General features: G+C 40.3%; 1 protein-coding gene across 13 annotated transcripts in view; it reads left to right on the top strand.

Annotated features, from left to right (window-relative positions):
* Positions 1 to 13,260, top strand: part of FOXN3 (forkhead box N3) — a 648,650-nt gene that overhangs the window by 595,973 nt on the left and 39,417 nt on the right. For 8 of the 13 annotated variants that reach the window (XM_069208155.1, XM_069208156.1, XM_069208158.1 and 5 more), the window contains one exon: positions 1,768 to 1,833. The exons of 4 other annotated variants lie outside the window; for them this stretch is intronic. In XM_069208155.1, the coding sequence (XP_069064256.1) occupies positions 1,768 to 1,833 (66 nt within the window). The remainder of the gene's footprint in view (positions 1 to 1,767; positions 1,834 to 13,260) is intronic. One more of the 13 variants, XM_069208159.1, reaches the window with a different exon arrangement.

The following is a 13,260-nucleotide window of genomic DNA, read 5'->3' as shown; positions in this document are numbered from 1 at the left end:
AGCGTTTGGACAGAATTGTGGGACGAGGCGCTTTAAAAACTCATTTATATATAAGTATGATTAAAATGCTCCCTTTTTTATGTGACTGTTAGTGGGGGTTGCGTTGGTACGAAATATATAATCACACCAATAACGTGATATGAAATCTGCTTCATACTGGGAACATGTTTTGAAAGAGTACAGGCAGACATCGAACCTTTTGGACTGCTGCGTGCCTCTCTGTATGCATTTTACATTCTGAAGTCATCAAAGAAATCATGAGCTATTCTTAGACTCATTGGGGAGAAAAAATCAAATTTGGCGTAAATGATAAATACTGCAGTAATACTGCTTTTGATCATGGGCAGAAAAGAGAGCCTGTAAAGCATCTGTCGGTAGTGTATGTGTGATTGTGTTGCTGAACTCCCTTAACCTTTCACGTGTATGCCCTGAATTTAAAATAATCGCTAAAATGTAAACTTGCATTATGCCCTGGATTCCCCTAGGATTGGTGTGCCTCGGTAACCAACCACAACTACATTTCTATACAGTGTTAAAGGTTTCAACAGTGACTTTGCATTAGAACCGTTAATTGGAAGCATTTTGTTCAACTATTTCAATCTTTGAAAATAAACTTGTAGATGAAAAAGAAGAGCCATGGAGCTGAGATGCAGATATAACTGAGCATCACCAGCTCACGTGTGTTTGGATCCAGTCTATCTTTGTATGGCTATTACCAGAATACTGGGATACGTACAACATCACATGAGAAGGGGTCCCAATCAAGTTTACCCAAAGGATTGATGGAACTGCTAGCATTATCTGACACTCATCTGCCTACTGTGCATGCTGAAGCAATATGATCGGATCCACCAAATCAGACACATCTGATAAATGTTCATAATATCCTCAACAGAAGATATCCGTCATAGAGCTTGTTTACACTATCATCTCATATGGCCGAAAGAGCCCATCCAGTCTCATATGTATCATATTTCCTGATAAAAAGAAGCCCATGAGAGATTATACAACACCCATAATATTTCAGTGTGCTCTGTTAACTCAAGTTAAGAGACATTAACTCTTGCTTGCTAGTGTACTGTTGACCAGCCCGGCCTTCCATCAGTTATATCTTCCAAGCTAGTGAGTGGTTTAACCTTCTTTAAAACTGCAAAAAGTTTTCTTTGCACTGGCACACAGTAAATCAAAATACAGGATCCTAAATTGCCTAATGCCCCAAACGTAAACATTTTGGTCAAACGTGAGATAAGGTGAAAAGTCTTATTAATAACAATGCCATATTGCATAGATTCTATTTTGTTAAGAACATCAGAGAGATGATTTTCAGAATGTTCTTATAAGGTATGATTTTTAGTTCAAGACAATTTTCTTAAGCAAATCAAAGATTATTTGAAAAATTACTTTGAGTTTTTTTTTTACCAGATTTTCAAGTTAATTCGAGTTTTTTTTTTTTTTGCCAAAATGCTTTTTGTGTTTTGTTAGCTTGCTTAAAAAATGCATTCAAATTTCTTGACATTCATCTTCCATTTTCAGTCTGCATGATTGCAGATACATGGAAAGTTCTGTTACATGGAGATGGGAAGCAAAATAATCAATACATTTTACTTGATAACTGATAGGCAAAATTGTAAACAAAGGCACCATTTGGCTTTCAGACATTTTTGATTGACTAACGCTTAACATCAGCACTTTAGCTATATCTATAGCAAAGAAGAAAAAAAACAAATTAGCCTGATTAATGATGTATCTATTGGTTGATTTTTCCAGATCCCGACATTGATGCTGCCAGTGCCATGATGCTTTTGAATACTCCCCCTGAGTTACAAGCAGGTTGTGAGTAGCTATTTTTATAAAGTATGGTAGACTTTTACATTCAAGACTTATTCATACACAGATATGGTGCAAGAAGAGAACAAAATGGGTGAATATGTATTCCTTTGAAAATAGTGCCCATTGAGTCCACTACATGAACTTAAGCGAAGCAAGCAAATGATTGTCAATTTTAATCAAAATAATCACAATGTGCTCTTTAATTGACTACTACGAAAATGTATTTAATCATCAAATTAAAATTTCGCAAAACCTATATCCACCTTCAGATGATTCGTCATTGCACTTAGATGTTCTTAGTAAGAACAGTGTTTTTTAATTTATTGAAATATCCAGTAGAGTTGTAAATTTGTTTAAGTAAAAAAGTTTAAACTATAGTTTATATGCCTAACCATTAACACATTTAAAACATTTGTATCCTTTGAATGTTTTTTTTCTGTTAAATGACTTGAACAGCTTCACAACATACAGCCGATACTGAAGGATATTAAAGCCACTGTGAAGGAGTTTTCGGTGTGTTCACACACAGATTGTAAATAATTTAAGTGGCTGGAGTGAAAATTACTTTGTGGCTTTTCTGATAATCCTTAAAGTTTTAAATACTTTACTTTTTACTCTCTTACTGTCCAGTCAAACAATTGATTTCAGAAGTATTATACAGTCAAGATTTATCCCAAGACTGGGTATGCTAAGCTATTTTAAAACGTCTGCACACTGAATGCCCATTTTAGAGATCAGAGAGGAGAGCTGCTAACTATTTATTCTTTTAGCAAGTATGGTATTTTTACCTGAAAATGAAGGGCACAACCCCATTATTGAAAAGGGCCAAAGCTTCAAGTTTAAGCCCCGATTTTAAAATTTAAACTGGAAAGACATAAACAAAAGGCGCAATTAGAATGATATCTCTTTTCTTTATTGGATTAATGCCAGAGACACTGTTTTTAATAGACAAGAATTAAGCCGGTGCCTTGAAACATTACAGTTCTTACAGATACAGTTGTTTATGATGTTATAGTAATTCTTTAAATATCTGTTTTCTAAAATCAAAATGCTTCGTTTAAAAAAACTGATGTGGCATAAATCAGACATAATAAATGTTAGTTTGATTGACTCGCACTAAAGAACTTACCTTATGCGGGAATCTCATCATAAAAAATCTGCAAAAAAGCCTTTGCTGATTCTACATTCCCTGTTAATGTCACCCTAGTGGCCTCCATCTCTCAACCACTCACTCCGAGATGAGAACATATAACTCAAGCAAATGACATGCAAACTATGCTGACACTCAATTATGCGTAAATGTTGGCTCCTACCACCCCCCCACCCCTTCCAAAACCATCATCTCCCCAGTATGCATTTAAAGTTTTGTATCCCGCTAAATGAACCCAGGCATTCTGTAGAGGGTATTCTGTACTAATAAGAGCACACCAAAAAACGAGGAGGAATGCACACGATTAGCCCGATGTAATTCAGTCTGAACTAATGCACTTAAGAACCAATAGACTCAAATATCTTCTTGCCCATTCATTTCTGTTTCTTTAAGAAAGATGCACCCTGAATCTCGCAATCAGCATGCTTTTATTCCCTCACCACGGCCTACCACTGTATTTTATTTTTTTCCTTTGTAGGCGTGAGCATCTTTTAATCCCGCTGTTCTTCCTGTGTCACTTTTTTCTTCCCTCGCCTTACCTGCCCAAAACAGCCGTATATGCACGTTGCCTAATATTTTTAAGCCGCCCATATATATATATATAAATATATATATACATATATATATAAGTCCCCCCTTTCCTCTTCTGTCCTCATCCGCCTCCTTGCTGTGTATATCTATGTGTTCAGAGTCTGCCATCTCCTACTTTTCATTGGTTCTCCCAATGCACTTAGGTGTGTGTTGAATAAATATAATGGACACTGTGAAAGTACTCCCTTCCATTTTCTCTTATGGACAGTAGCCAGGGGTCTTTCCATAGTGTCAATTATACATTTGAGCTGTGTTCAATGCTATTTTACTCTTTTAGTGCTCACTTTACATGTAAACAGGGATAACCAGCTTGTGCAGTGAGACTCAGACTTGCTGTCTCAAATTTTCTACAGTATACCACCCAGTAAAATGTTGCAAAATGTACATAGCTCACTGAGAGTCTTGCATGCAACAAGGGGGTATCAGGACCATGTAAAGATTCATAGGCGTTTTTGTTGGTTAGTAGAAGAGTTTAGTGAAGCCTTGTTCCAAGCACTGAAGAATGTTTGAGATGTCTCATGTCTCTCTTTTCCAGTATGGTCCAGCATTCCAGGCATATGCAAATAATACCCAGATTTGTCTGTGTATCTGGCAATGTAACTGAGGTCCTTTCCTGTTTTTCCATCCCAGTGGAATAAAACTTCTATCTGGAATATTGGAAATAAGTTGTTTATCAACATCCTAAAATTTGGCTTTCAGCACGTCAACTAGACAATTCTTATCAAGAACTTAATCCTCAATACCCAAAGCCACTATAAAAAGCAGAGGCATCTCAAACACCTCTCTTAATGTAAGAGAAATAATGAGTTGATCTTAACAGAAATCCAAACGATAGATGAATGCTGTGGTATTCACTTGTAGTTTCACTATTTCCTTGTATTTAGAAGCAAGTCATCCTGCTAAATAACCGAACGCAAGTTCAGCTCTGCTTTCATTCTAGACATAACTATTGTACTTTTCTTTGTGAAGCAACTTCTAAGGCCCTTCACTGCCAGCTTCAGATTTTGCAGAATGTGACTGCTCTTTTGTCGTTTCAAATACACATAATTTTCACAACGAATGTTACATCAGTTAATAAGCCTTAAAGGTTTTGTTTTTAAAGCATTGGTCTTGTGTTTGATGTGTATCTAGAGCTAGATGGTTCTTTACTGTAGTTGGCCAACAATAACATATTGAAGAAGAGATCAAGTCAAAATAAGCAAAATAAATAAAATAAGCAAAGAAGACATATGGATAGAGATACACAAAGACAGATCTAGAACAAGGAGTAGAGAAATATGGAGCAAGATGTACTAAACTAGAGAATTGTGTAGACATAGAATTATGTAGATATATAGAATGACCTACAGAAGACAGGTAGGTTCGGTTTGGGGAGGTATACAGAAAATAAGAAAGGTTGTCACAGCTACGTGTGCTATGCCAGATCACTAGTGAGAATTAATTGACCTAGGACAACACATCTATCGTATAGAACCGTGTGGGACATTGTTGAGCATAATGGAGAATCATGGACTAATTTCCACAATAGTCAGTTGACTCTCACTTTTTTTCAATATCTTGTTTTAGTCCAGTGAATATTAGTGCAAACTGTCTACACTGCATCTCTTCAAATTGAGTATTAGGCATCATTGTGTGCTTTAAAACTCACAGCCTTCAGGAATCCAAATAATTTAAAAGTGATTTACAAAGCCCAAACGGGAGTACACATACCGGCTATCCACAGAAAGCTTACAGCTGGTTATTTAAGATCTACTTGGACGCAAAATGTAAAGCACAGCTACAAAACAGGAATTTTCATCCTAGAGTGGGCTGGTGAGTCCTGTGGAGAAGCATTTAAACATGATTTTGACACAAACCTTGTGCTTCAGGGTAAGATTATATTTGGCATATGTGCTAATTTTACAGAAGTCCTCTCGGCAGAGAGCTTGCTGTATACTTACAACTGCTGCACATTTTTGGCGTTTGGGTTTCACATCCTATGTCATGGGTCTAACAGCTATAAATCAGTACTGTGTGCTGACAATGCTCTTAATAGGTTGTCTTTGTCAACAAGAGTATATGTTGTACCCTTATTAGTTGCAGTATGTGCTACATGTTTGGTTTCTGCAGTATCTGATGTATGCTTGTTGGCTGCACAATATTCTGTATCTGGGTTCTGCAATCAGTACCATATATTTAACTGATACCATAGAGCAGTGGTTCCCAACCTTTTGAGTTCTGTGGACCCCCACTTTATCATTACTGGAGCCCGGGGACCCCCACTGAATCTTTAATGCAGTTCAGGGACCCCCCCACTGTGTCATTACTGAAAACTGGGGACCCAATCTGTTAATATTATTTAATTTTATAAGCGGTCGTTGACCCCCTCAGGAGGCTTCGAGGACCCCCAGGGGTGCCCAGACCACAGGTTGGGAACCACTGCCATAGAGGCATACCCATGCTATATAAGGTTTGCTATATATCCGCAGCATGTCTCTATCGTCGGAGTTTCCACTTTATACCAGATGTCTGATGTCTGACGAGTAGAAAGTGTCCTTAGTATCTGCAGTGTATAACACTGGACGGTGTCCATAGTATTTGCAATGTATGACACGTTTGGAGACAACAGCGTACACTTTATGGTTTTTGTAGTGAATCTATAGTCAAATCTTTTGTTGGTATCTAGGACAAAGCCAGTGACTTTAATATTTGCATTGACTCTTGTACATTTAGTGTCAACAGCACACACTTTCTTTGCTGCTACCAGTGTATGATGTTTGTCCTCTTATGCAGCATTTGTCATTTTCTTTGTTTTTGTACTTTGTGCTAGTGTTATGGAACACATCTAGTATCTTCGGTAAATGCAGTTTGTGTTATTTTTGCTTGGTAACTAAAGGATAGGTTAAACCTGTAGCGTGAACAGTGCTGAAATGTACGCCATGTGTTTGATTTGGCTGTATTTCCTGTATCTTTGTTACTAAAAGCTTAAGTTGGACTTTGCTTTTTACTTCGTATTTTGGTATCTCTCGGGTTATGTGAGTATTTGGTTGCAGCATTTTGTACATAACTATGTACATGTCACACTTGGCATGTATTGCAACATCTCCTGTATAACTTTCCGATTTTAATGTTTCTAACTCAGACAGATAAAAAGCTACCAAAAAATATGGCAGTAGTGGTGCCGTGAATTGACAGACTTTCAAACGTGACTGGGTCCCCTTTCAGTTGTTGATTGCTGTATTCAGGTATTAAATTGGTAATACTGAGGTGAAACTGTTGCCAAATAGTATCACTGTCTTTATTTAAGAGAGGGCGTAGGGATTTTTGTCTGCATGAAAGATAAAATATTACATATTTAAACGTGATTCAAGAAGAATGAAACTAATGTTCCTTTGTCATGAAAATGTCTTCTTTCACTCGTGCAAATTGCTGATAGCAGCAGAGATGCTGTTCACAGAAGCAGTAAGCAGTTGTTTCTGGAGGGCGCCGAGGGTACAGAAAAACCCCAGTCACTGTACTTGTCATTTTACCATCTGAGCTATTAAATGTTTTACAATGCCATGTCCCAAGCGAGAACCTTATACTATAGATAAAGTATGTCTTTCTTCATACAAGGAAGTCCATCTGAAGGCCGTAGTGTTCACTGAGCAAGCCCAACACAGAAGATCAGTTCTGGCGCTTACCTGGGATAAGCATAATTAGAGACAAGAATCAAGGACATGCGCGCTTGTTCTCTGCTGACTGTAATGCAAATGCGCCCTTCTTGTAACAGACACTAGTCTAGTCTTTCACTAGAGGAGCGGTGTTCATATTATACAGTTCCTGCAGGACAGAATACATATTCGTTGATAAAATACGATTTTTATTTGGAACTGGTAAACGTGTTTATTTCCTTCTTGAGAAAACGTATTTTGCAGAAGCTTGCTTCTTTTTGTATGAATGTGATCTAAAATTAAAAACAGCTAGTGGGTGCCCTTACTCCCACCTTCGTTTAGTCGACACTGCTGCATTGCTTGGTCCTCCACTGCTGTATAATTCTAGTGGTCCTGACTATTCGATACTTCCACGATCTGTAATCTATACTCATAGTTCAGTGTGTGCAAAATGTTTGACGCCCATTGTGCATTTATTGCTCGTAAAAACTGCAGTATATGTTTCCCTGGACTTGTAATTAGAGCCCATGCTATAGATTTGGTAAGTCCAGTGTATGCCATGTGGTTGGTAATGATAGACTATGATACACCCTTGACATCTGACATGTGTACTCTGATGGGTTCCCATACACTACATGCTCAGTGATTGTAATGTATACCTTGTCCTCGAGGACTGGTGTGCCATGTTCTTCATGGCTGCATCAGACACTATTCCATGAGCGGTTTATAGGCCTTGGTAGCAATTCACTTGCTAACTAATCCAAAATTGTATTATTGATACTTGTACTGTATGCTGTTTTCTTCATGGCTGCGCTCTCCACTGTATGTCTGCTGGTAATGGGGTAAGCTCTGTAACTGGTTGCTTCGGGTCTATTGGTGATTGCAGCATATGCTATGCTCTTAATGGCTGCAGTGCACGCTGTCTTCTTGGCGCTGCTGTGTGCGATGTATTTTTATGGGGATGCTGTGTAGTCTATATTTTTGCTTGATCTACATTTTTCACGCATTGTAGCTGAACTGCGTGTTTTATTTTGACACGCTTAAAGGCTGCAGTGTATATCCTGTCCCTAAACACTGCAGTCTATGCTATATTCTTGACCTTGCCATGTATGCCATAGGTTTGACTGCTCTGTTCTTTGCTATTTTAATAGCTACACCCAGTATCAACTGTTGTTGCGATTTGAAGGGCATGCAGCATGCTAGTACCACTCTTGATGGTTACAGCCTATCTGCATGCAGCACATCCAATGTGAAAGACAGCGTCACTGTCTTATATTTGTGTGCAGACTGCATTTCATACCATGTGCTTGGGAAAAGGGTGCTTGCTTTCTCCTTAACAGTTATAGTGCTGGATGTATCCTTGATGACCACCGATGATGCTATAGGCTTGGGTGGTACGTGTGTGCTTGGGTGGTGCAGCTTTCCGTAGAGGCTTGAAAGATGCATTGCATGCCATGTGTTAAATGGATGCCTAGTTGTCTGTGTTGTCTGTAGTATGTTTTATTTGCATGTTATCCATACATTATTCTGCGTGATGCTGGTTGAATCTTATGATATGGGCATAGAGGCTGCAACATATTCTGTATACTTGCTGCATGCTTGAGCACGCTGCCTACACTATATATTTAAAAGTAGCAGTTTATACTGTACTCTTGCTACTTGTATCCTGGTATATGTTTAATGGGTGCAAAATAGTATATAGTGTAAGAATATATATATATGTTAGATGGCATGTGTAGCTGCAGATACACATGCTGTGCACATCCCGCCATCTGGTGTTGGGCTCGGAGTGTTACAAGTTGTTTTTCTTTGAAGAAGTCTTTTCGAGTCACGAGACCGAGGGACTCCTCCCAATTCGACTCCATTGCGCATGGGCGTCGACTCCATCTTAGATTGTTTTTTTTCCGCCATCGGGTTCGGACGTGTTCCTTTTCGCTCCGTGTTTCGGGTCGGAAAGTTAGTTAGAATCTCAGAAAAAACGTCGGTATTGTTTTCGTTCGGTATCGGGTTAGTTACAACAGATCGACACCGAATTTTGAAGAGCTCCGGTGGCCCTTTGGGTTTTTTTTGATCCCCCGTCGGGGCCTGGTCGGCCCGGCCACGTGCAACTTCAAGGCTGATGGAACAGACCCCATTCCGCTTCTGTCCAAAATGCCATAACAAGTATCCGTATACGGATCAGCATCTGGTCTGTAACTTGTGCTTGTCCCCAGAGCACAAGGAAGATACTTGTGAGGCCTGTCGAGCGTTTCGGTCCAGAAAGACGTTAAGAGACCGAAGAGCCAGAAGACTGCAGATGGCGTCGACACCGACAGGACAAGAGCTTTTCGAGGAGGAAGAGGAAGCTTTCTCTATCCAAGAGTCGGACTCAGAAGAGCTTGAGGCCGAAGAAATGCCGAAAACCGTGAGTAAGACGTCGAAACATAAGACTCACGAGAAGTCAACAAAAGCCAAGGGGACGCCACCGCCAACAGGCCATGGCTTAACCCCAAAAATAGGTGACCGAGCCAAGGCACCGAAAAAGAGCACGCTGGTGTCGAAGTCATCCGACTCCGGTCGAGATACCGCCACACAGCAATCTCGGACCCGAGACATCGGCTCAGAGAAATTTCGGCACCGTGACAGCGACACCGAACAAATTCGGCACCGAGAAACCACCACGCCGAAAATTACAAAGGTTTCTTCGGAGCCTAAAAAGACGTCCGAAAAAGTTTTGATTTCGAAACATCCAGCCTCGGAGCCGAAAACAGGTTCCTATACAGAGGAACAAGGATTGTCCTCCCAAATGCAAAAACATAGATTTGGAGAGGAACTTCAAGCTGTAGAGCCAGACTATACTCAAAGGAGGCTCCACATTCATCAAGACACAGGGAGGATAACCACTCTTACCCCAATTAAAATAAAAAGAAAACTTGCCTTTCAAAAAAAGGACAAGGAGCCACAGGCAAAGGTGGCAAAGAAAACAACTCCACCACCGTCTCCACCACCATCAGTGCACACATCACCAGTAGCAACTCCTCCACTGATGCACTCCCCGACTCATACTGCCATGAGTCAAGATGATCCCGATGCATGGGACCTTTACGATGCTCCAGTATCGGACAACAGCCCAGACTCGTACCGTGCCAGGCCGTCCCCTCCTGAGGACAGTACATCTTACACACAGGTGATCGCAAGGGCAGCTGCTTTCCATAACGTCACCTTGCATTCCGAACCAATTGAGGATGACTTTTTGTTTAACACGCTATCCTCCACTCATAGCCAATACCAAAGACTACCTATGCTCCCAGGAATGCTAAAACATTAAAAACAAATCTTTCAGGATCCTGTTAAAGGCCGAGCCATAACTCCAAGGGTGGAGAAAAAGTACAAGCCACCGCCAACAGATCCTGTTTATATTACAACCCAGTTAACACCAGACTCAGTAGTTGTCGGGGCAGCTCGTAAGAGAGCAAACTCTCATACCTCGGGGGACGCACCACCTCCAGACAAAGAGAGTTGCAAATTTGATGCTGCGGGCAAAAGGGTTGCAGCACAAGCAGCAAACCAATGGCGCATTGCCAATTCACAAGCACTTTTGGCAAGATATGATAGAGTTCACTGGGATGAGATGCAACATTTGATAGAACACTTACCCAAGGAGTTCCAAAAAAGAGCACAACAAGTGGTGGAAGAAGGACAAAGTATCTCTAATAATCAGATACGGTCTTCAATGGATGCAGCAGATACGGCTGCAAGGACAGTAAATACTGCAATAACAATAAGAAGGCACGCATGGCTGCGCACGTCAGGTTTCAAGCCGGAAATTTAACAAGCCGTGCTAAATATGCCATTTAATGAACAGCAGTTGTTTGGGCCGGAAGTCGACACTGCTATTGATAAACTCAAAAAAGACACTGATACAGCAAAAGCCATGGGCGCACTCTACTCCCTGCAGAGCAGAGGCACATTTCGCAAAACACCTTTTAGGGGAGGGTTTCGAGGACAACCTACAGAAACCACAACATCACAAACAAGGCCCACTTACCAAAGCCAATATCAGCGGGGAAGTTTTCGTGGGCAATATAGAGGGGGACGATTCCAAAAAAAGAGGAAAATTCCAAAGCCCCAAAAGTCCTCAAAATAAGCAGTGACTTACAAGTCACACATCCCCATCACATAACACCTGTGGGGGGAAGACTAAGCCAATTTTACAAACATTGGGAGGAGATAACAACAGATACTTGGGTACTAGCAATTATCCAGCATGGTTATTGCATAGAATTTCTCGAATTCCCTCCAACAGTCCCACCGAAAACACACAGTATGTCAAAACAACATATAAATCTTCTAGGATTAGAAGTTCAAGCATTGCTCCAAAAAGAGGCAATAGAATTAGTACCAAAACAAGAACTAAACACAGGAGTTTACTCACTGTACTTTCTGATACCCAAAAAAGACAAAACTCTAAGACCTATACTAGATCTCAGAATATTAAATACATACATCAAATCAGACCACTTTCACATGGTTACATTACAAGAAGTAATCCCACTGCTCAAACAACAAGACTACATGACAACACTGGATTTAAAGGATGCATATTTCCATATACCAATACATCCTTCACACAGAAAGTATCTAAGGTTTGTATTCCAAGGGATACATTACCAATTCAAAGTGTTGCCATTCGGAATAACGACTGCGCCAAGAGTTTTTACAAAATGTCTAGCAGTAGTAGCTGCACATATCAGAAGGCAGCAAATACATGTGTTCCCGTACCTAGACGATTGGTTAATCAAAACCAACACGCAAATACAGTGTTCACAACACACAAATTATGTCATAGAAACCCTACACAAACTAGGTTTCTCAATCAATTACTCAAAGTCACACCTTCTGCCGTGTCAAACACAGCAATACCTAGGAGCAACAATCAAAACAGTAAAAGGAATTGCCACTCCATATCCACAAAGAGTCCAAACATTCCACAATGTAATACAAGCCATGTATCCAAACCAAAAGATAGAGGTCAAATTAGTAATGAAACTCCTAGGCATGATGTCCTCATGCATAGCCATTGTCCCAAACGCAAGGTTGCACATGCGGCCCTTACAACAGTGCCTAGCATCACAGTGGTCACAGGCACAGGGTCAACTTCTAGATCTGGTGTTGATAGACCGCCAAACATACATCTCGCTTCAATGGTGGAACAGTATAAATTTAAACCAAGGGCGGCCTTTTCAAGACCCAGTGCCACAATACGTAATAACGACAGATGCATCCATGACAGGGTGGGGAGCACACCTCAATCAGCACAGCATCCAAGGACAATGGGACATTCAGCAAAGACAGTTTCATATAAACCACTTAGAACTGTTAGCTGTGTTTCTAGCGCTTAAAGCATTTCAACCCATAATAACTCATAAATACACTCTTGTCAAAACAGACAACATGACAACAATGTATTACCTAAACAAACAGGGAGGAACACACTCGACACACTTGTGTCTCCTAACACAAAAAATATGGCATTGGGCGATTCACAACCACATTCGCCTAATAGCACAATTTATTCCAGGGATTCAGAATCAGTTAGCAGACAATCTCTCTCGGGATCACCAACAGATCCACGAATGGGAAATTCACCCCCAAATACTGAACACTTACTTCAGAATGTGGGGAACACCACAAATAGATCTATTTGCAACAAAAGAAAACTCAAAATGCCAAAACTTCGCATCCAGGTACCCACAACATCAGTCTCAGGGCAATGCACTATGGATGAACTGGTCAGGGATATTTGCGTACGCTTTTCCCCCCTCTCCCACTTCTTCCATATCTATTAAACAAGTTGAGTCAAAACAAACTCAAACTCATACTAATAGCACCAACATGGGCAAGGCAACCTTGGTACACAACACTACTAGACCTATCAGTAGTACCTCATGTCAAACTGCCAAACAGACCAAATCTGTTAACACAACACAAACAACAGATTAGACATCCAAATCCAGCATCGCTGAATCTAGCAATTTGGCTCCTGAAATCCTAGAATTCGGGCACTTAGACCTCACA

Source organism: Pleurodeles waltl, chromosome 9 (genome assembly GCF_031143425.1).
Source record: "Pleurodeles waltl isolate 20211129_DDA chromosome 9, aPleWal1.hap1.20221129, whole genome shotgun sequence".
Taxonomy (NCBI): domain Eukaryota; kingdom Metazoa; phylum Chordata; class Amphibia; order Caudata; family Salamandridae; genus Pleurodeles; species Pleurodeles waltl.
This window is presented reverse-complemented; position numbering and strand designations above follow the sequence as displayed.